This window comes from Pongo abelii, chromosome 2, assembly GCF_028885655.2.
Source record: "Pongo abelii isolate AG06213 chromosome 2, NHGRI_mPonAbe1-v2.0_pri, whole genome shotgun sequence".
Lineage (NCBI taxonomy): Eukaryota > Metazoa > Chordata > Mammalia > Primates > Hominidae > Pongo > Pongo abelii.
Genome location: NC_085928.1, coordinates 177646375 through 177669424, shown reverse-complemented (window position 1 = coordinate 177669424; position 23050 = coordinate 177646375). Strand labels below are relative to the sequence as shown.

The following is a 23050-nucleotide window of genomic DNA, read 5'->3' as shown; positions in this document are numbered from 1 at the left end:
AACAATTTCTGTAGTTCTTCTAAATACCAAAAAGTATCACTGGCACAATTAACTAGCAAGTATTTTACCAAGTGGATCACATTTGGTAGCGTTTTTTTCAATTTTATGTTTGTCTGACTTATTTGGTGCTTGTTATGTTTGTGTTATTTTCAGGTGACAAAATCAATAAACAAGTAGCAAAAAGGTTTTAATAAAAATGTTAAAACACCCTAGTTCTTTCTTCTTTATTGGTTCTTCAGTTTGGTTTTCTGCACACACTTACACATCATGCATTTCCTGATTATAATTTTATATTATGTATAAATATTATAAGTATGTGTCTTATTCATATGTTCTCTTAGATTGTATATGGTGGCATGACATAAATCATTATTCCATGGTGCTTCATAGAGAACTCTCTGAGTTCAGGTTAAGCAGCGTCTTAAATCACTGCTTTGTGAGGTAGTACCTAACCAAGGACTTTAGGAAAGGGCAGTTGTTGAGTCTTTGGAGGAAAAGGTAAGTTTCTTGCCAACTAGGTTTGCTTTCACAAGTAGAATATATTAAAAAATAGCTTTTCATAAGATAGGAACTCTAATTTGGAAAGGAAAATTATTGGTATTTGTCATTTCCCCTTAATATAGTAAGTCTCTGTTCTTTCTTCCCCTTTCACCAGATCAGTGTGTTTTTTGTGTCCAATTCTTTTATCACCAAAAAAGAGAAGAAATATTGCAGTGAATGAAGATTCCTCTGCATTTTAGCACTGCTTTTTCAACTGTAGTTGGCTTTTGAATGAGGATGACAATGGAAGAGATGAAGAATGAAGCTGAGACCACATCCATGGTTTCTATGCCCCTCTATGCAGTCATGTATCCTGTGTTTAATGAGGTGAGTTGGGTAAACATGTTCTTGCATGAACTCTGCAATTCTTTAATGCCTGCTTTATTTATTCATCTGCTTGTTTTTTTTGTATAACAAATACTAGCATGAATGAACTCTTATCAGTGTGTTAGGCATTGTATCAGGGCAAAAAATAGTGAAAACAAAGCCAAACAGATATGCCTCTTCCCTCTAGAGATTATGCTATAATGGGAAAAAGACATTTAATAAAAGAACACAAATAATTATATGAATGAACAACGGTGATGAAGTACTATGAAGTTTAAAAGCAGAGTATGTTAGGAAAGAAAATATGTGGGACCTACTCTAGGGGTCAGGACAGGCCTCACTCAAGAAGAGACATATATCCTAAGACCTGAAAGAGATCTAAAAGAGATAAATAGAGTTAATTGAAGAGTTGGAGATAAGTCCATTCTAGGTAGCCAGAATAGCAGGCACAAAGATCTTAATCAGATATTGTCAGTGGTGACAAAACTTTTTAAACCAATATTTGGAAGATGTCATTGCTTTGTATCTGGAGAAGATGTAGTTGCTTTTTAATTTGAAGAATTGTCTTAGACTTAATGTTGATATATTTTGGGGTTTTCTTTTAAATTAATATTAACATGCTAAGGTATGTAGAGAATTCTGGAGCTGAAATTTTCTTAGAGACTATTTAATTCCTTTTCTATAATGGGGAACTAAGGCCCTGATATGTGAGATTATTTTCCTAAAATTACCTATAAAAAATCAAATCAAGATCTCCAGACTTCAAATTCAATGGCTTCAGCCTTTTAAAATTTAATAATTTTTTGCTATTTTATTAATCTAATTTGCCTTTAGTACCATTAACCTTATTGTTACTGTTATAGTCCATATGCTCTCACCATTTCCAATGAATTTTCATCTCTCTTTGTAAAATACTTTCATTAAAGTAAGATTCTGCATTTCAAAACCATTTTTTTCCACATTATTGGGTTTGATTACAGTTGTTGTATTCTATAATCTTAAGTCTTAGGGGCAGTAGAGAGTGATCCATTTACACTCATTGCCATGAAAGCCACAGATTTAGTTGCCAATGCAGTCAACATTTTAAATTTTCAAACACTGTCTCTCGAGTAATGTTAGGTTTAACAACCATAGAAGAATGGACAAAATGGTGGCTTGGATAAAAATTTATTTCTCTGTCACATAAAAGATTCTGAAGGTAAGTGGTCCAGGGCTAGTATTATTATGACTCAGTATGAGAAACTCAGGTTCTTATCTTCTGCTCTGTCTTCTAGTGTTTGCCTTCCATTATCAATCAAGGTCACCTCAGCATACAGGATAGCTGCTGAAGAGCCACCCGTCACATCCTAAGTTGTTGCCTGGAAGGGGAAAAAGTGGGGCAGAGAGTGGGGTCCTGCATCTAGCTGAGTTTGCTTCCTTAAAGTAGCCTTTTTGAAAGGCCTACACAAGACTTCCACTTAATTTTTTTGTCAAGAACTTAATTCTAATGACCAAACCTAGCCACAAAGGGGTTGAGAAATTTAGGAGTGTTGTTATCAAGGAAGAAGCATCTTTTGAAAAACCTCCTGATATACTGCCACCATGGTAGCATTGGAGACGCTTTTTAGGTCTGGTTATGTCCCTCTGGCAGCTGTAGCCAACACCAGTAATTAATTTCACCATTTTTGTTGTGATACTTTTCCATTCATTTCAAGGAGCTATTGTTAGAAGCAAGTGGCTTCAGTTCTGTTTAGTAAATACTTACTGAATGCCAGCCATTTGTTTGCTGAATGCTTCTGTTAGGATCTAGAAGTGTGAAAAAGGCTGCATGCATGTTCTTAAGAATCTATTCGGAAACACAGATATTTAAGCAAGTAAAATTTTAAATTATTCTTGCCCTAGAAATTTGATAAGGAGACAGATCCTATAAGCTAGTGAGTAACCTATCTTGGTAACAATTTAGTTTGACCTTCTCAGTTACTCTAGGAACTATTATCACAATTCCACCCAGAGATACTCTCTCTTTTCATGTCTATATTCTGAGTTGATAAGTTATTGGGCAAAGTTGTTTGGAAGAATTTTCTGTATTTATCTGGTATTTTGAGCCTTTACTTGAATGGAGGGAAATTTACATTGCATTATCTTCAGTTTAATCCTCTAGTGAATGAAGAGAAATTAGAAAAGGTTTTTGTTCTAACAATTTGAGTGGTCTTTTTCCTGCATAATTCTCAAATTGAATTTACTGATCAAACATTAACAGCGTGGTGTCAAGCTTTTAAAAAAATTATTTCTGTCATGTATTCAAAAGCATGTTCAGAAGTATAGGGTTTTAGAAATAGGGATGGTACTTATTAGGGTTTCCTCTTTGATATAGAGATGAAATCTAGGGCTTGAACTGGGAGTGGAGTAAAATAATTGTTCCTTCAAATATGAGGTGTTTGGTTAAAAAAGAATGAAATACTAGGATTATTATTTGGTGTTTGTTTGTTAACATAACATATAAATAAGATACCTAATCAGTTACACGTTAGTGTTTAACTGTAATTTACCTATGAAATTCTCTATATATCTAATAGGGAAATTATATTTTAGTTTGGCTTTTTCTGTGCTGTGCAGATTTAAAGATGAAAGTGGTTGTCAAATTAATCTGCAAAATTGTACCATAGTAAGGATGACTGTTTTACTCTGAAGCTAAATGATTCGCTAAATCTTGTCTACAGTGTATTTTAAGAGTTAAAATGATTACTCCTTCTCACCTTAACATTAGATCCATGATAGCTACAATGGTAGTCTAGTAATCATCTTTTAAAGGATTTCTAGCTAGTAGGACATGTTTACACCTGGGGAAATTTTAGTACTGTTACTACAGCTTGCAAGCCAAAGTTATTTATGGCATTCTGGAAGCTCGATGTTTGCTAGACTTAATAAAGCTATGCCAGGACAGCTGAGAAGAAGTAGGCTTCTTGTTTAATCAGCTGCTGCGGAGTTCAGAGTCCAAGTTTATTGCATGTGTTGTAAATGTACTGTGAAATAGGTCCCCTGATTACATTATGGAATAATGGATTTCTGGAAACCTCATTTCATGTCATATCAGGTTCTCACATAACTATTACTTTGTAGTGATTCTTTGTATATCGGGGAGGAGAGAATGGTGATTCAATTCTTGATTCCAGGAAAAAATAAGTCTTGTGTTTTCTTTTCCTAAGACCATTTAGAGGAATTGTTTTCTCAAGCAATGTATGTTATGTTTTGAAAAATAAACAGTTTTGCAACTAAATGTGAATTTTAGGTCACCAAAGGTTTATATGTTTGTTTACTAATAAATTACACAAAAGTATGCTTCTGTGTAAGTAATTAATATGTTTCCATTCAGAAGCATCTGAATCAGCTATTTCTGCCAATTATTGGCAGATATGGAACTCTTAATTTTTCCTAGTTAGCAAATGAAACCTGGAATACCTCTCCAACATTACCTACATACTTTTTTTAAGAAGATAAAATCTTATTTTTATTATTTTTAAATTTTTAAAAAATTTTTGTGGGTACATAGTAGGTGTATGTATTTATGGAGTACGTGAGATACTTTGAAACAGGCATGCAATGCATAATACTCACATCATGGTAAATGGGTTATCCATCCCCTCAAGTATTTATCCTTTATATAACAAACCATCCAATTACACTCTTTTAGTTATTTTAAAATGTACAATTTAGTGTTGACTATTGTAACCCTGTTGTGCTATCAATAGTAGGTCTTATTCATTATTCCTATTTTTTAGTACCTATTAACCATCCTCACTTCCCCTCCACCCCCACTATCCTCCTCAGCCTCTGGTAACCATCCATCTCTCTATCTCCATGAGTTCAGTTTTATTTTCTAGCTTCCGCAAATAAATGAGAACCTTTGAAGTTTGTCTGTCTGTACCTGGCTTATTTCACTTGACATAATGACCTTGGTTCCATCCGTGTTGTTGCACATGACAGGATCTCATTCTTTTTATGGCCGAATAGTTCTCCATTGTGTATGTGTACCACATTTTATCTATTCATCTGTTGATGGACACTTAGGTTGCTTCAAAATCTTAGCTGCTGTGAACAGTGCTGCAGCAAACATGAAGTGTAGAAATCTCTTCTACATACTGATTTTCCTTCTTTTGGATATATACCCAGCATTGGGATTGCTGGTAGCAGAGGATCATATAGTACCTCTGTTTTTAGTTTTTTGAGGAACCTCCAAACTGTTCTCCATAGTGGTTGTACTAATTTACATTCCAGCCAACACTGTACCAGGGTTTTCCTTTCTACATATCCTTACCAGCATTTGTTATTCCTTGTCTTTTGGTTAAAAGCCATTTTAATTGGGATGAGGTGATATCTCACTGTAGTTTTGATTTTCATTTCTCTGATGGTTTATGATGTTGAGCAACTTTTCATATGCATGTTTGTCATTTGTATGTCTTCTTTTGAGGAATGTCTACTCAAATCTTTAGCCCATTTTAAAATTGCATTATTAGATTTTTTTTCTTGTACGGTTGTTTGAGTTGTTTATAGATGTTGGTTATTAATGCCTTGTTAGATTGACAGTTTGCAATTTTCTCCCATTCTGTGGGTTGTCTCTTTGCTTTGCTGATTGTTTCCTTTGTCTGCAGAGCTTTTTAACTTGATGTGGTCCTGTTTGTCCACGTTTCCTTTGGTTGCCTGTGCATGTGGGGTATTATGTAAGAAATTTTTACCCACACTATTGTTCTGGAGGGTTTTGTGGATGTTTTCTTGCAGTAGTTTCATAGTTTGATGATTGAGTTTTAAATCTTTAATCCATTTTGATTTGATTTTTATATATGGCAAGAGATAGGGGTCCACTTTGATTCTTCTACATAGGAATATCCAGTTTTCTGTTCACCATTTATTAAAGAGACTCTTTTCTCCAGTATATGTTCTTGGGACCTTTGTTGTTATTGAGTTCATTGTAGGCATATGCATTGGTTTCAGGGTTCTCTGTTGTGTTCCACTGGTCTTTTTTTTTTTTTTTTTTTTTTTTTTTTTTGCCAGTAGATGATGTTTTGGCTACTATAGCTCTGTAGAATAATTTAAAGTCAGGCAGTGTGACTCTTCCAGTTTCATTCTTTTTGGCTATTCTGGGTCTTTTGTGGTTCTATATAAATTTTAGGATTGTTTTTTCTATTTCTGTGAAGAATGTCATTGGTATTTTGCTAGGGATTACATTCAATCTGTAGATTGCTTTGAGTACTGTGGGCATTTTAACAATATTGATTCTTCCAATCCATTAACATAGAATATCTTTGCCTTTTTTGTGTCCAGTTGCCTTCATCAATGTTTTATAGTTTTCATTGTAAAGGTCTTTTAGTTCCTTGGTTAACTTAATTCCTTGGTATTAAATTTTATTTGTGGCTACTGTAAATGGGATTACTTTTTTAAATGTTTTTTTCAGATTGTTCACTGTTGGCATATAGAAATGCTGCTGATTTTTATATGTTGATTTCGTATTCTGCAACTTTACTTAATTTATCTGTTCTAATAGTTTCCTTGTGGACTCTTTAGGTTTCTCCAAATATAAGATCATATCATCTACAAACAAGGATAATTTGACTTCTTCCCTTTCCAATTTGGGTGCCCTTTATTTCTTTCTCTTGTATAGTTTGCTCTAGCTAGGATTTCCAGTACTGTGTTGAATAACGGTGACAGTGGGCATCCTTGTCGTTTACCACATCATAGAGGAAAGGCTTTTTTGAGAGATTTTATCATGAAGGATGTTGAATTGTATCATATGCTTTTTCAGCATCAGCTGAAATGATCATATGATTTTTGTCCTTCATCCTATTGATAAGATGTGTCATCACATTGATTGATTTGCATATGTTGAACCATCCTTGCATCCTGGGATAAATCTTCTTGGTTATGATGAATGATCTTTCTAATGTATTGTTGAATTTGGTTTGTTAGTATTTTGTTGAGGATTTATTTATCAGAGATTGGCCTGTAGTTTTCCTTTTTCGATGTGTCTTTGCCTGGATTTGGTATCAGGGCAATACTGGCTTTGTAAAATGAGTTTGGAAGTATTCCTGCCTCCTCTGTTTTTTGGAATAGTTTGAGTAGGGTTGGTATTGGTTCTTCAAATGTTTGGCAGAATTCAGCAGTGAAGCCATTGAATCCTGGGCTTTTCTTTACTGGGTGATGTTTTTATTACAGCTTTGATTTTGTTACTGGTTATTGGCCTGTTCAGGTTATGGATTTCTTCCTGGTTCAGTCTTGATAAGTGGTATATGTCTGGGAATTTATCCATTTCCTCTAGATTTTTCAATTTATTGCCATACTGTGGCTCATAGTAGCTACTAATGATCCTTTGAGTTTCTGTGGTATCAGTTTGTAATGTCTACCTTTTCATCTCCAATTTTATTTATTTGGGTCTTCTTTTTTTCTTAGTTGGTTTAAAGTTGTGTCAATTTTGCTTATCTTTTCAAAAAACCAAGTTTTTGTTTCATTGATATTTTGTATTTTCTTTGTTTCAATTTCATTTATCTCTGATCTTTATTATTTCTTTTCCTCTACTAATTTTGGGTTTGGTTTGCTCTTTTCTGGTTGTTTAAGATGTGTGTTATTTGAAGTGTTTGTTCTTTTTTGATGTAGGCACTTAAAGCTATAAACTTCCTTAGTACTGCTTTCACCGTATCCCATAGGTTTTGGTATGTTGTGTTTCTGTTATTTGTTTCAAGAAATTTTTCATTTTCTTAAGTTTTTGATTTATCCACGGTTAATTCAGAAGCCTATTGTTTAATTTCCTTGTGTTTGTATAGTTTCAAAAATTTCTCATTATTTGTTTCTAGTTTTATTTGATTGTGTTTAGAGAAGATGTTTGATACTAGTTGAATGTTTTAAGACTTGTATTGTGACCTAACATATGATCTGTCCTTGAGAATGATCCATGTGCTGGGGAAAAGAATGTGTATTCTACAGCTATTCTATGGAATATTCTGTTTAGGTTCATTTGTTCTATAGTGCAGATTTAGTCTGATGTTTCTTTGTTGATTTTCTGTCTGAAAGATCTGTCCAATGCTGAAAGTTGGGTGGTGAAGTCTCCAGCTATTATTGTATTTTACTCAGTCTCTCTATTTAGTTCTAATAATATTTGCCGTATATTTCTGGGTACACCAGGATTGGGTGCATATGTATTTACAATTATCATATCCTCTTACTGAATTGACCCCTTTATCATTATATAATGACCTTGTCTCCTTATAATTTTTGTCTTGAAATCTGTTTTCTCTCATACAAATACAGCTGCTCCTACTCTTTTTTTGGTTTCCATTTGCATGGAATATCTTTTTTCGTCTCTTTGAGTTCAGATGTCTTTATAGGTGAAATGTGTTTCTCGTAGGCAACAGGTTGTTCTTGTTTTTTAATCCATTTGCCACTTTTTTTCTTTTGATTAGTTAGTCCATTCACATTCAATGCTATTATTGGTAAGTAAGGACTTACCCCTGCCATTTTGTTACTTGTTTTCTGGTCTTCTCTTCCTTCTTTCCTTCCTTTCTGTCTTCGTTTTAGTGAAGGTGGTTTTCTCTGGTAGTATGTTTTAATTTTTTGCTTTTTATTTTTGGTGTATACATTGTTTTTTGTTCTGAGGTGATCGTAAGGCTTGCAAACACTATCTTATTACCTATTATTTCAAACAGATGTCAGCTTATCACTGATTACATAAATAAGCAAAAAGAAAACTAATAAAATCTCTATACTTCATCACTCTCATTTTTTAGCTTTTGAAATAAGCAAAAAGAAAACTAATCTCTATACTTCATACCTCTCATTTTTTAACTTGTCGATTCTCTTTATGTCTTATTGTACGGTTTGTCTTGAAAAGTTGTTATAGTTATTTTTGATTGATTCATCATTAGTCTTTCTACTTAAGAGTAGTTTGCACACCACAATTACAGTATTATAATATTCTGTGTTTTTCTGTGTACTTTACTATTACCAGTGAGTTTTGTACTTTCAGAAGATTTTTTATTGCTCATGAATGTCCTTTTCTTTCAGATCAAAGAACTCCCTTTGTTATTTCTTCTAGGACAAGTCTGGTGTTGATGAAATCTTTCAGCTTTCATTTGTTTGGGAAGGTCTTTATTTCTCCTTCATGTTTGAAGGATATTTTTGTTGGATATTCTAGGATAAAAATTTTTTCCTTCAGCATTTTAAATATATCATACTACTCTCATGGCCTGTAAGGTTTCCACTGAAAAGTCTTCTGCTAGGCAAATTGGAGCTCCATCGTATGTTATTTGTTTCTTTATCCTTTATCCTTGACCTTTGGGGGTTTGATTATTAAATGCCTCGACACGGTCTTCTTTGGGTTAAATCTTCTTGGTGTTCTATAACCTTCTTGTACTTAGATATTGATATCTTTCTCTAGGTTTGGGAAATTCTTTGTTATTATCACTTTGAATAAACTTTCTACCCTTATCTCTTTTTCTACCTCCTCTTTAATGCCAATAACTCTTAGGTTCACCATTTTGAGACTATTTTCTAGATCTTATAGGAGTGTTTAATTCTTATTTTTACTTTTGTCTCCTCTGTGCATTTTCAATAGCCTGTCTTCAAGCTCACTAATTATTTCTTTCACTTGATGCATTCTGCTATTAAGAGGTTGATGAATTCTTCAGTATGCCTATTGCATTTTTCAGTTCTAGAATTTCTGCTTGATTTTACAAAATAATTTCAGTCTCTTTGTTAAATTTGTCTGATAGGATTCTGAATTCTTTCTCTGTGTTATCTTGAATTTCATTGTGTTTCCTCAACACAGTCATTTTGAATTCTCTGTCTGAAAAGTCACATATCTGTGTTTCTCCAGGATTGGTCCCTGGTGCCTTATTTAGTTTGTTTGGTGAGGTCATGTTTTTCTGCATGGTCTTGATGCTTGTGGATGTTCGTTGGTGTCTGGTCATTGAAGAGTTAGGAATTTATTGTAGTCATTGCAGTCCGGGCTTGTTTTTGCCCATCTTTCTTGGGAAGACTTTCTAAGTGTTCGAAGGGACTTGGGCCCCAAGCTCAATAATGCTGTGGTTCTTCCAGTCTCGTAGAGATACCACCGCCTCGGTGGTGTTGACTAAGATCCGGAAGAATTCTCTGGATTTCCAGTCAGAGGGTCTTGTTCTCTTTCCTTACTTTCTCCTGAACAAATGTAGTTTCTTTCTGTCTCTCTGTGCTGAACTTCCTGAAGCTGGGGGAGGGGTGACACCCCTGTCGCCGGCACCTCTGGAATTGCACTGGGTCATACCTAAAGCTAGCACAGCACTGGGTGTGACCCAAGGCCTGCTGTAAACACTACCTGGCTAACACCTATGTTCACTCAAGGCCCTGTGGCTCTACAATCAGCAGGTAGTGAAGCCAGCCAGATTTATGTCCTTCCCTTCAGTATGGTATGTTCCCCAGGCCCCAGATGGTCTGGAGATGCGGTCTGGAGGCCAGAAATTAAGAGTCAAAAACCTTAGAAATCTACCTGGTGTTCTTTCCTACTGTGGCTAAGCTGGCACTGAAAGCACAAGACAAAGTTCTTCCCACTCTTCTCTCTCCTTTCTACAGGCAGAGGAGCCTCTCTCTGTGGTCACTGGCACATGGGGAGTTCTGCTAGGCCACTGTTGATCTCCACTTAAAACCCAAGGGCTCTTCAGTCAGCCTGTGGTGATTGCTGCCGAGCCTGAGCTTCACTCTTCAGGACAATGGGCTCCTCTCTGGGCCAGGACAGGTCTAGAAATGCTGTCCAAAAGCCTAGGCCTGGAATCGGGGACCCCAAAATCCAAACTGGTACCTAAGATGTAAGACAAAATCCCTTTTATATTTCCTTTTGCTTTTTTCAAGCAGGAGTCTCTCACCATAGCCACCACAGTGAGCCAGGAATTTGCTGGGTTTCACCTGAAACCAGCATGTCTGAATCTCAACCAAGGCCTACAGTGACTACCTGGGTATCACTGTTGGTTATTCAGGGCCCAAGTGGTCTTTAGTCAGCAGGCAATGAATCCTGCCAGGATTGGATCCTTCCCTTCAGGGCAGTGAGCTCCATTTTGGCCCAGGGTGTGTCTAGAAATGTCGTCCAGGAGGTAGGGCCTGGAATGTGGTCTCAGTACTCTGCCTGTTGCTTATCCTGCTGTGACTGAGCTGGTATATAAGATAAAAGACACACTCCTGTTGCCTTTACTTGTTGCCTTCCTATCCTGAAGCAGAAGGAAGGAGTCACTTATTGCTGTGAGCTCTGCTGCCTGGGATTGGGGAAGGAGTGACATATCCACTCCCTTGGTCGCCCTGTCTGGTGGGTCACTTGGTTGCATGCTGTCCTAGTCCACTGGCTCTAAGTGCAACACTAAGACATGACCAGGAATTGCAGTCCTTGTGTCCTAGACTGCCTTTCAAGTTTATCTGAGACTCTAGAGCACTTTAGTCCTTGGTAGCAAGGCTTACTCAATTTCCAACCTCTTGGATCGGCGATTCTCCTCTGACCATGTCACGTCCAAATGCTACCTTTTGTGGGTGGCTGCTAGCTGAACCCAGCACACTTTTGCTCTCCACCGTGATTGATCAGCACTGAGTTTAATGCAAAGTCTCCCAGTTGCTGTGCTCTCTCCACCCAAGTGCACATATTCTTTGTCCATGCCACACAGCTGCTATTGCGGGATGGGGGAGGGGTGGCATCAGTGATTCAAGATGGTCTTTCCCACTCTCTTTATTGCCTCTTTCAGCAATATGAAATTAAAACCAGGTACTATGATTGCTCACTGGATTTTTGGTTCTTTGGCAGTGCTTTTTTGTGTGTAGTTGGTAAAATTGGTATTCCTGCAGAGGGGACCATCAATGGAGGCTTTGATTCAGCCATCTTGCTTCGCCTCCTCTCTTAGTTTTATTTTTCCTGTTAAGATAAAATAAACCAGACCTCAAACTTTGAGCATAGTAAACATTCTTCACAATGCAGGTAGGGATTTTATCTACAATCCTACCATCCGGAAGTGATCATAATTAGCATTTTGGGTTTGAATTACTGCTCTTCTTCTTAGTAGGCTATTTAATCTTATCTGTTTCCTTATTTATAAAATGGGGATAAACAGTGGTGTACTTCATTATCTCAACAACTCTGTGAAATAAGTAAGTTGATGTATTGTAAAGTGTTTAAAATAGTACTAGTTATATAGTAAGTGTTAGTTATTGTTGTTAAGGAATCTTGCACATGTATTTCACAGTTTCATATACTTGTAGCCAGTGTTTTAATGGAATATTTTTATAATAGGTGGTTCTGCTTACCTTTTTTGCCAGACAGCTTGGCAGCCCACAGAACTGATTCTTTTAGAAGCATGTGTTGAACTTCACATGTACAAAATACAGCTGATTGCATTTTCTTTCTCTGTGACAGTTCAAAAACTAATAAGTGACTTCTTGATTCCATTACTTCTGTCTTTCTAGCAAGCTTATTTACTTTTACCTGGCTCACCTCATTTTTATTTGAATTGCAGGAGATGTATTTGAAGTTTTTATTCTTGTAACTTGGCCCAGTTTAGTTCTTTTTAAGAAATAAGATCAACAATCTTTGTTCACTGTGGGTAGGGAGAGGGGCGTGAACATGGAAAAATCAAATCTTGCCTGATTTTGAGGAAGCAAGTAGATTTGTACACAATTCAGAACCAGTTAATCTAATTATTCTGACCTTTAAAACAAACAACAACAACAAAACACACAGCTTTCACAAAAGTGTGAAAGCAAGAGTCTTTTAAAACTTGAGTAACCAAAGGGCTAAATGGCTTTTTTTTTTTTTTTTAATTATGGTTTTAGGAAACTTGATGCTGGAAAAGTGTAGAAGAAACTGATACTTTTGGAGAGAGCAAAACAACAAATGTTCTCTCCATGGAATCTGAATTATGTGGAGCTTTTAAAATATTTTTATAAGTGGACCAGAGTAAATTTGCCTAGTTTGTGGTTGATAGTAAGTGTAAGTGTTCTTAAAGGCTATCAACAATAAGTTACAGAAGGAGTTCACAAAACAGTAGGCAGAATGGGGGTTGAGGTAAGACCTCTCCTGTTAGGCTTACCCAGCCTATCCATTGTCTCCAAATGTGCTTCAGGAGGCACTTTTCCTTCTCTTTTAGGAGAGATGAAGTATGTTACATACCTTTTCTCTCACTCTGATTCTCTTATTTTCTCTCATTCCTTTACTGGTTACATGGACATACTGTATAACTGAGGCCCAAGCAGTGCTTCTCACTGTCGCGGTATCCATTAATGCAAGGTGCAGTCATATATTCCTCCTTCAGGGGACCCAAAATACAGTGTATGCACTGTCAGTTACTACTAAGGTTATTGTGTTTAATCTTTTTTTTTTTTGAGATGAGAGTCTCGCTCTGTCGCCCAGGCTGGAGTGCAGTGGCGCGATCTCGGCTCACTGCAAGCTCTGCCTCCCAGGTTCACACCATTCTCCTGCTTCAGCCTCCCCAGTAGCTGGGACTACAGGCGCCCGCCACCATGTCCAGCTAATTTTTTTTTGTATTTTTAGTAGAGACTGGGTTTCACCTTGTTAGCCAGGACGGTCTCGATCTCCTGGCCTCGTGATCCGCCTGCTTCGGCCTCCCAGAGTGCTGGGATTACAGACGTGAGCCACCATGCCCAGCCTTACTGTGTTTATTCTTTAGAGTTACCCTAGCCAAAGACGTTATCCCTAAAGCTCAGAAAGTGCTGGACTCTAAAGAGACTGAAAACAAAGTGGAAATTCTTTTCTTTTCTAAATTTACATGAAATCATTACATTCCATGTGTTACAAACCCTGAAGAAACTTGTAAGTGGGAGAACTCCCCAGGAGGATGATTTTAAGAGGCCGGAACACACTTTTTAAAGATCAGTTCAAATCCCATGTTTATAAAGACTTCTTTCTGTTTCAACTGATGGCAATCACTCCACTTTTCATATAGCTGCTTCACGTTGTGCATGTAGGAACTCAAGTACATGGTAGGAACTCAAGAATATGTCGGTCCTTAAAGAACCAGGTTGAAGAGATTCAGTGACAGGGTGGACTCCAGTCTGGAAGAGTGAGTACAGGGCGTCAGGGTAGCATTGGTGGCTTGTATACAGGATTCAGAGTCAAACTGAGTTTCTTCCTTTGTAAAATGGAGAAGATAACATATCTTGCTAGCTAACTAGTACAGGCTGAAATTATAAATAGATTTAAGAACAGTTTAGATATATTTATGGATAAGAGATTAAATTCAGTTCAAACAATAGACATATGCCTGGTACTGTCCTGGACACCATGAATATATCAATACCATATGAGTAAGAAAGCCTTTTGACTTTATTGTAAGGCCTGTGGGTATATGCAGTCATGTGGCACATAACATTTCAGTCAGTGGTAGATGGATGGCATATATGATGGTTGTCCCATAAGATTATAATTGAGCAGAAAAATTCTTCTCACCAAGTGATGTTAAAGCCATTGTTCATTGTAGCACAACACATTACCTCTTTTATGTTTACATACACAAATACATTGTGTTACAGTTGCCTATAGTAGTCAGTTCAGTAAACATCAGGTTCGTAGCCTAGACATAGTAGGCTGTATCATACAGCCTAGGTGTGTGGTAGGCTATCCCTGTAGGTTTATGTCAGTACACTCTGTGTTGTCCACATAATGATGAAATTACCTAATGACATGTTTCTCAAAACTTATCCATCCCCATCATTAAGCGATGCATGACTGCAGTGTATCTCCAAGTGACTCCCAGCAGAATTTTGGTGAAGTGCTTCTCAGCTCACAGATTTTTGATTTAGTATATGTCTGACCTTCCTGTGACTTATTCTTTTTGTAAGGTTCACATAATTAAAATGAGTCTAGAAATCTAGAGTTGCTGATATCTAAGATAATCTTGTTAGCTCTTCATGAACTTTCTGGGCACTTTTACTTGTTTGGATCCTTTCACATACCATTCAGGGCTATACAGAATGAACTAATAACGCTGATACTTGAAAGCACACAGCTGACTCAGACGTTTTTAAAAGAGGTCAGAGTGTGGTGTAAACCTAAGTAAGGAAATGGGTTCCTATCAAAACGGAAACATACATTCTTTATGTCTGTCCCTGCCTCTCTTGAATGACAAGAACTTGAGATCTAATGAGCTATATTGTTATTTTAATCTTAGTAATAGTCACTATAATTATATTAATCACTTGGAAGTAGGAAACTTTTTTCATATTTTGGAAACATATCTTTGTTAATTATGAACTACTTATATAGTTATTTCTTTCTACATTTGTTTACTGGGCTCTTTATGCCTTTTTTATCTACTGAGGCAATATTAGATTTTGTAAGATTTGTTAGAAGTCATGTTAAATATTAAGCTAAATGGTTCATTGTTTTTTGGCAGATAAATTACCTTGTCAGATTCTGTTGCTTTTGCTTTGTGCTTAAAGTTAGTAATTTGTAGGGAGATAAGGTTCTTGGCATTTGTAACTGTCTTGTTTAGAAAATAAATTGATTTAACGTGTTAGAGATCCCATACAGGAGATTTCTGAAGCAAAACTTATACTTCTGTTGCCTCAAGGGAAGACTTTATTGCATAATATGATATATGTTCATAAGGTTTGTGTAGAAATATTCTACTTGGTAAAAATCTATATAGGTTACATTGTTTCCAGTTTAATATTGTCCCAAGTAAAAAATATATACAATTGAGTTTTATTGGGTTAACTAGCTCAATCCTTAAGGACTGAAAAAATAAGAATTTAACAGAAGCTAGGTTTTTTAAGCCTGGCAGTTAACTCTTTACAAATGGAATTATTTTTATGAAATTATGAAATTCTGTGCCTTTGGTTCGCTGAAAACTGAATTAACGTGTGTAGTAAGGATGTTAATCTTTTGAAATTATAAACCTCACATATTTGATATAAAAATTAAAAGCATATGGGTTGCTTTTAATTTTTTTATAAAAAATTAAGGACATATATTTTTTCATTGAAAATTTTGATAGCCTAATTGAAGAATTACGGTGATGTACAATTGTTAACAAGAATGTTGATTAAATGTTTAATGTGTTCATGTGATTGCTACAGAATGGAATCTCAGAAATGTGCTTTTTCCAAGAAAGTTGATATTCATAATAATTTAAAATTTTTATTGCAGCTAGAAAGAGTAAATCTGTCTGCAGCCCAGACACTGAGAGCCGCTTTCATTAAGGTGAGGTGCAAATAATTTACTATGATTATTAAAGTGTATGTTCTTTGTAAATATAAGTACATGTGATGGTTGCCAGTTTATTTTCTTTTAGGGAAAGCCTTTTTAGCCATCTTATGCCTGTTTTACTATATTCCATAAAGCTTTAAACACTTCCAAAAGATAAACTAGAACAAATGTTATTTCGTTCGCATTCATCTTTTCATCACTTTGTGCTTTTGAAACTGAGTTTTTCAGAGTGTTCTCTCCTTAGCTGTAGATTATATTTTTGAGATTTTTTTTTTTCTATTATTTGACCTTTTGAAAACTTATATGGCTGGGCATGGTGATTCATGAGGCTTGTCATCCCAACACTTTGAGAGGTTGAGGCAGGAGGATCACTTGAGACCTGGAGCTCAAGACCAGCCTGGGCAGTATAGCGAGACCCTGTATCTACAGAAAATAAAAATATTAGCCAGGCATGGTGGTGCGTGCCTGTCATACTTGCTACTCAGGAGGCTGAGGCAGGAGGATTGCTAGAGCCTAGGAGTTTGAGGTTACAGTGAGCCATGATCATGCTGCTGTGATCCAGCCTGGGTAACAGAGCAAGACCCTGTCTCAAAATAAAGTAAAAATTTAAAAGTATTTGTAAAAGTGTAACTTGAAAGGTATTCTTTCTATTGTTTAATTATAGAACATGAGTCTAAAAAATGTTTTTCAGTGGGAAAGTAATACCTTCAAATATAGTGAATTAAATATACTTTGAGGATATACAGTTAAGTTACTTAAAATAAATGTTTTTCTTGTCTTTAGACCTGAGCTGTTCAGTGGGTTATCACTAGCCACATGTTGCTTTTGAGCATTTAAAATAAGACTAGGTCAGGGGGAGGAGCCAAGATGGCTGAATAGGAACAGCTCCAGTTTACAGCTCCCAGCGTGAGCGACGCAGAAGATGGGTGATTTCTGCATTTCCATCTGAGGTACCAGGTTCATCCCACTAGGGAGTGCCAGACAGTGGGCGCAGGTCAGTGGGTGCGTGCACCGTGCGCGAGCTGAAGAAGGGCGAGGCATTGCGTCACTCGGGAAGTGCAGGGAGTCAGGGAGTTCCCTTTCCTAGTCAAAGGAAGGAGTGACAGACGGCACCTGGAAAATCGGGTCACTCCCACCAGAATACTGCGCTTTTCCGACGGGCTTAAAAAACGGCGCACCAGGAGATTATATCCCGCACCTGGCTCAGAGGGTCCTACGCCCACAGAGTATCACTGATTGCTAGCACAGCAGTCTGAGATCAAAGTGCAAGGTGGCATCGAGGGCTGGGGGAGGGGCACCCGCCATTGCCCATGCTCCCTTAGGTAAACAAAGCAGTTGGAAGCTCGAACCCGGTGGAGCCCACCACAGCTCAAGGAGGCCTGCCTGCCTCTGTATGCTCCACCTCTGGGGGCAGGGCACAGACAAACAAAAAGACAGCAGTAACCTCTGCAGACTTAAATGTCCCTGTCTGACAGCTTTGAAGAGAGCAGTGGTTCTCCCAGCATGCAGCTGGAGATCTGAGAACAGGCAGACTGCCTCCTCAAGTGGGTCCCTGACCCCTGACCCCTGAGCAGTCTAGCTGGGAGGCACCCCCCAGTAGGGGCAGACTGACACCTCACACGGCCGGGTACTCCAGCAGACCTGCAGCTGAGGGTCCTGTCTGTTAGAAGGAAAACTAACAAACAGAAAGGACATCCACACCAAAAACCCATCTGTACATCACCATCATCAAAGACCAAAAGTAGATAAAACCACAAAGATGGGGAAAAAACAGAGCAGAAAAACTGGAAACTCTAAAAAGCAGAGCGCCTCTCCTCCTCCAAAGGAACGCAGTTCCTCACCATCAACGGAACAAAGCTGGACGGAGAATGACTTTGACGAGCTGAGAGAAGGCTTCAGACAATCAAATTACTCCGAGCTACGGGAGGATATTCAAACCAAAAGCAAAGAAGTTGAAAACTTTGAAAAAAATTTAGACGAATGTATAACTAGAATAACCAATACAGAGAAGTGCTTAAAGGAGCTGATGGAGCTGAAAACCAAGGCTCGAGAACTACGTGAAGAATGCAGAAGCCTCAGGAGCTGATGCGATCAACTGGAAGAAAGGGTATCAGCGATGGAAGATGAAATAAATGAAGCGAGAAGGGAAGTTTAGAGAAAAAAGAATAAAAAGAAACGAGCAAAGCCTCCAAGAAATATGGGACTATGTGAAAAGATCAAATCTACGTCTGATTGGTGTACCTGAAAGTGACGAGGAGAATGGAAACAAGTTGGAAAACACTTGGCAGGATATTATCCAGGAGAACTTCCCCAATCTAGCAAAGCAGGCCAACATTCAGATTCAGGAAATACAGAGAATGCCACAAAGGTACTCCTCGAGAAGAGCAACTCCAAGACACATAATTGTCAGATTCACCAAAGTTGAAATGAAGGAAAAAATGTTAAGGGCAGCCAGAGAGAAAGGTCGGGTTACCTACAAAGGGAAGCCCATCAGTCTAACAGCGGATCTCTCGGCAGAAACTCTACAAGCCAGAAGAGAGTGGGGGCCAATATTCAACATTCTTGAAGAAAAGAATTTTCAACCCAGAATTTCATATCCTGCCAAACTAAGCTTCATAAGTGAAGGAGAAATAAAATACTTCACAGACAAGCAAATGCTGAGAGATTTTGTCACCACCAGGCCTGCCCTACAAGAGCTCCTGAAGGAAGCACTAAACATGGAAAGGAACAGCTGGTACCAGCCGCTGCAATATCATGCCAAAATGTAAAGACCATTGAGAATAGGAAGAGACGGCATCAACTAACGAGCAAAATAACCAGCTAACATCATAATGACAGGATCAGATTCACACATAACAATATTAACTTTAAATGTAAATGGACTAAATGCTCCAATTAAAAGACACAGACTGGCAAATTGGATAAAGAGTCAAGACCCATCAGTGTGCTGTATTCAGGAAACTCATCTCACGTGCAGAGACACACATAGGCTCAAAATAAAAGGATGGAGGAAGATCTACCAAGCAAATGGAAAGCAAAAAAAGGCAGTGGTTGCAATCCTAGTCTCTGATAAAGCAGACTTTAAAGCAACAAAGATGAAGAGACAAAGAAGGCCATTACATAATGGTAAAGGGATCGATTTAACAAGAAGAGCTAACTATCCTAAATATATATGCACCCAATATAGGAGCACCCAGATTCATAAAGCAAGTCTTGAGTGACCTACAAAGAGACTTAGACTCCCACACATTAATAATGGGAGACTTTAACACCCCACTGTCAGCATTAGACAGATCAACGAGATGGAAAGTCAACAAGGATACCCAGGAATTGAACTCAGCTCTGCACCAAGCGGACCTAATAGACATCTACAGAACTCTCCATCCCAAATCAACAGAATATACATTTTTTTCAGCACCACATCACACCTATTCCAAAATTGACCACATACTTGGAAGTAAAGCACTCCTCAGCAAATGTAAAAGAACAGAAATTATAACAAACTATCTCTCAGATCACAGTGCAATCAAGCTAGAACTCAGGATTAAGAAACTCACTCAAAACTGCTCAACTACATGGAAACTGAACAACCTGCTCCTGAATGACTACTGGGTACATAACAAAATGAAGGCAGAAATAAAGATGTTCTTTGAAACCAACGAGAACCAAGACACAACATACCAGAATCTCTGGGATGCATTCAAAGCAGTGTGTAGAGGGAAATTTATAGCACTAAATGCCCACAAGAGAAAGCAGGAAAGATCCAAAATTGACACCCTAACATAATTAAAAGAACTAGAAAAGCAAGAGCAAACACATTCAAAAGCAAGCAGAAGGCAAGAAATAACTAAAATCAGAGCAGAACCGAAGGAAATAGAGACAAAAAAAAACCCTTCAAAAAATTAATGAATCCAGGAGCTGGTTTTTTGAAAGGAGCAACAAAATTGATAGACCGCTAGCAAGACTAATAAAGAAAAAAAGAGAGAAGAATCAAATAGATGCAATAAAAAATGATAAAGGGGATATCACCACCGATCCCACAGAAATACAAATTACCATCAGAATACTACAAACACCTCTATGCAAATAAACTAGAAAATCTAGAAGAAATGGATAAATTCCTCGACACATACACTCTCCCAAGACTGAACCAGGAAGAAGTTGAATCTCTGAATAGACGAATAACAGGAGCTAAAATTGTGGCAATAATCAATAGCTTACCAACCAAAAAGAGTTCAGGACCAGATGGATTCACAGTTGAATTCTACCAGAGGTACAAGGAGGAACTGGTACCATTCCTTCTGAAACTATTCCAATCAACAGAAAAAGAGGGAATCCTCCCTAACTCATTTTATGAGGCCAGCATCATCCTGATACCAAAGCCGGGCAGAGACACAACCAAAAAAGAGAATTTTAGACCAATATCCTTGATGAACATTGATGCAAAAATCCTCAATAAAATACTGGCAAACAGAATCCAGCAGCACATCAAAAAACTTATCCACCATGATCAAGTGGGCTTCATCCCTGCGATGCAAGGCTGGTTCAATATACGCAAATCAATAAATGTAATCCAGCATATAAACAGAACCAAAGACAAAAACCACATGATTATCTCAATAGATGCAGAAAAGGCCTTTGACAAAATTCAACAACCCTTCATGCTAAAAACTCTCAATAAATTAGGTATTGATGGGACATATCTCAAACTAATAAGAGCTATCTATGACAAACCCACAGCCAATATCATACTGAATGGGCAAAAACTGGAAGCATTCCCTTTGAAAACTGGCACAAGACAGGGATGCCTCTCTCACCACTCCTATTCAACATAGTGTTGGAAGTTCTGGCCAGGGCAATTAGGCAGGAGAAGGAAATAAAGGGTATTCAATTAGGAAAAGAGGAAGTCAAATTGTCCCTGTTTGCAAACGACATGATTGTATATCTAGAAAACCCCATTGTCTCAGCCCAAAATCTCCTTAAGCTGATAAGCAACTTCAGCAAAGTCTCAGGATACAAAATCAATGTACAAAAATCACAAGCAATCTTATACACCAATAACAGACAAACAGAGAGCCAAATCATGAGTGAACTCCCATTCACAATTGCTTCAAAGAGAATAAAATACCTAGGAATCCAGCTTACAAGGGACGTGAAGGACCTCTTCAAGGAGAACTACAAACCACTGCTCAATGAAATAAAAGAGGATAAAAACATTACAAGGGACGTGAAGGACCTCTTCAAGGAGAACTACAAACCACTGCTCAATGAAATAAAAGAGGATACAAACAAATGGAAGAACATTCCATGCTCATGGGTAAGAAGAATCAATATCGTGAAAATGGCCATACTGCCCAAGGTAATTGATAGATTCAGTGCCATCCCCATGAAGCTATTCATGGGGATGGCATGACTTTATTCACAGAATTGGAAAAAAACTACTTTAAAGTTCATATGGAACCAAAAAAGAGCCTGCATCGCGAAGTCAGTCCTAAGCCAAAAGAACAAAGCTGGAGGCATCACGCTACCTGACTTCAACCTGTACTACAAGGCTACAGTAACCAAAACAGCATGGTACTGGTACCAAAACAGAGATATAGATCAATGGAACAGAACAGAGCCCTCAGAAATAACGCCGCATATCTACAACTATCTGATCTTTGACAAACCTGAGAAAAACAAGCAATGGGGAAAGGATTCCCTATTTAATAAATGGTGCTGGGAAAACTGGCTAGCCATATGTAGAAAGCTGAAACTGGATCCCTTCCTTACACCTTATACAAAAATCAATTCAAGATGGATTAAAGACTTAAATGTTAGACATAAAACCATAAAAACCCTAGAAGAAAACCTAGGCATTACCATTCAGGACATAGGCATGGGCAAGGACTTCATGTCTAAAACACCAAAAGCAATGGCAACAAAAGCCAAAGTTGACAAATGGGATCTAATTAAACTAAAGAGTTTCTGCACAGCAAAAGAAACTACCATCAGAGTGCACAGGCAACCTACAAAATGGGAGAAAATTTTCACAGCCTCCTTATCTGACAAAGGGCTAATATCCAGAATCTACAATGAACTCCAACAAATTTACAAGAAAAAAACAACCCCATCAAAAAGTGGGCAAAGGACATGAACAGACACTTCTCAAAAGAAGACATTTATGCAGCCAAAAAACACATGAAAAAATGCTCACCATCACTGGCCATCAGAGAAATGCAAATCAAAACCACAATGAGATACCATCTCACACCAGTTAGAATGGCAATCATTAAAAAGTCAGGAAACAACAGATGCTGGAGAGGATGTGGAGAAATAGGAACACTTTTACACTGTTGGTGGGACTGTAAACTAGTTCAACCATTGTGGAAATCAGTGTGGCGATTCCTCAGGGATCTAGAACCAGAAATACCATTTGACTCAGCCATCCTATTACTGGGTATATACCCAAAGGACTATAAATCATGCTGCTATAAAGACACATGCACACGTATGTTTATTGCGGCACTATTCACAATAGCAAAGACTTGGAACCAACCCAAATGTCCAACAATGATAGACTGGATTAAGAAAATGTGGCACATATACACCATGGAATACTATGCAGCCATAAAAAATGATGAGTTCATGTCCTTTGTAGGGACATGGATGAAATTGGAAATCATCATTCTTAGTAAACTATCGCAAGAACAAAAAACCAAACACCGCATATTCTCACTCATAGGTGGGAATTGAACAATGAGAACATATGGACACAGGAAGGGGAACATCACACTCTGGGGACCGTTGTGGGGTGGGGGGAGGTGGGAGGGATAGCATTGGGAGATACACCTAATGCTAGATGACGAGTTAGTGGGTGCAGCGCACCAGCATGGCACATGTATACATGTGTAACTAACCTGCACATTGCGCACATGTACCCTAAAACCTAAAATATAATAATAATACATTTAAAAAAAAAAAAAAAGACTAGGTCAGATCAAGATA

The 23050-nt window shown here is 37.6% G+C and overlaps 1 protein-coding gene across 6 annotated transcripts in view; it reads left to right on the top strand.

Annotated features, from left to right (window-relative positions):
* The window catches only part of PDCD10 (programmed cell death 10), a 56521-nt gene that overhangs the window by 14102 nt on the left and 19369 nt on the right, over positions 1 to 23050 (top strand). For all 6 annotated transcript variants that reach the window (XM_024245105.3, XM_024245101.3, XM_063722318.1 and 3 more), the window contains 2 exons: positions 656 to 867; positions 16004 to 16057. In XM_024245105.3, coding sequence (XP_024100873.1) covers positions 772 to 867; positions 16004 to 16057 — 150 coding nt within the window. In that variant the 5' untranslated portion in view covers positions 656 to 771. The remainder of the gene's footprint in view (positions 1 to 655; positions 868 to 16003; positions 16058 to 23050) is intronic.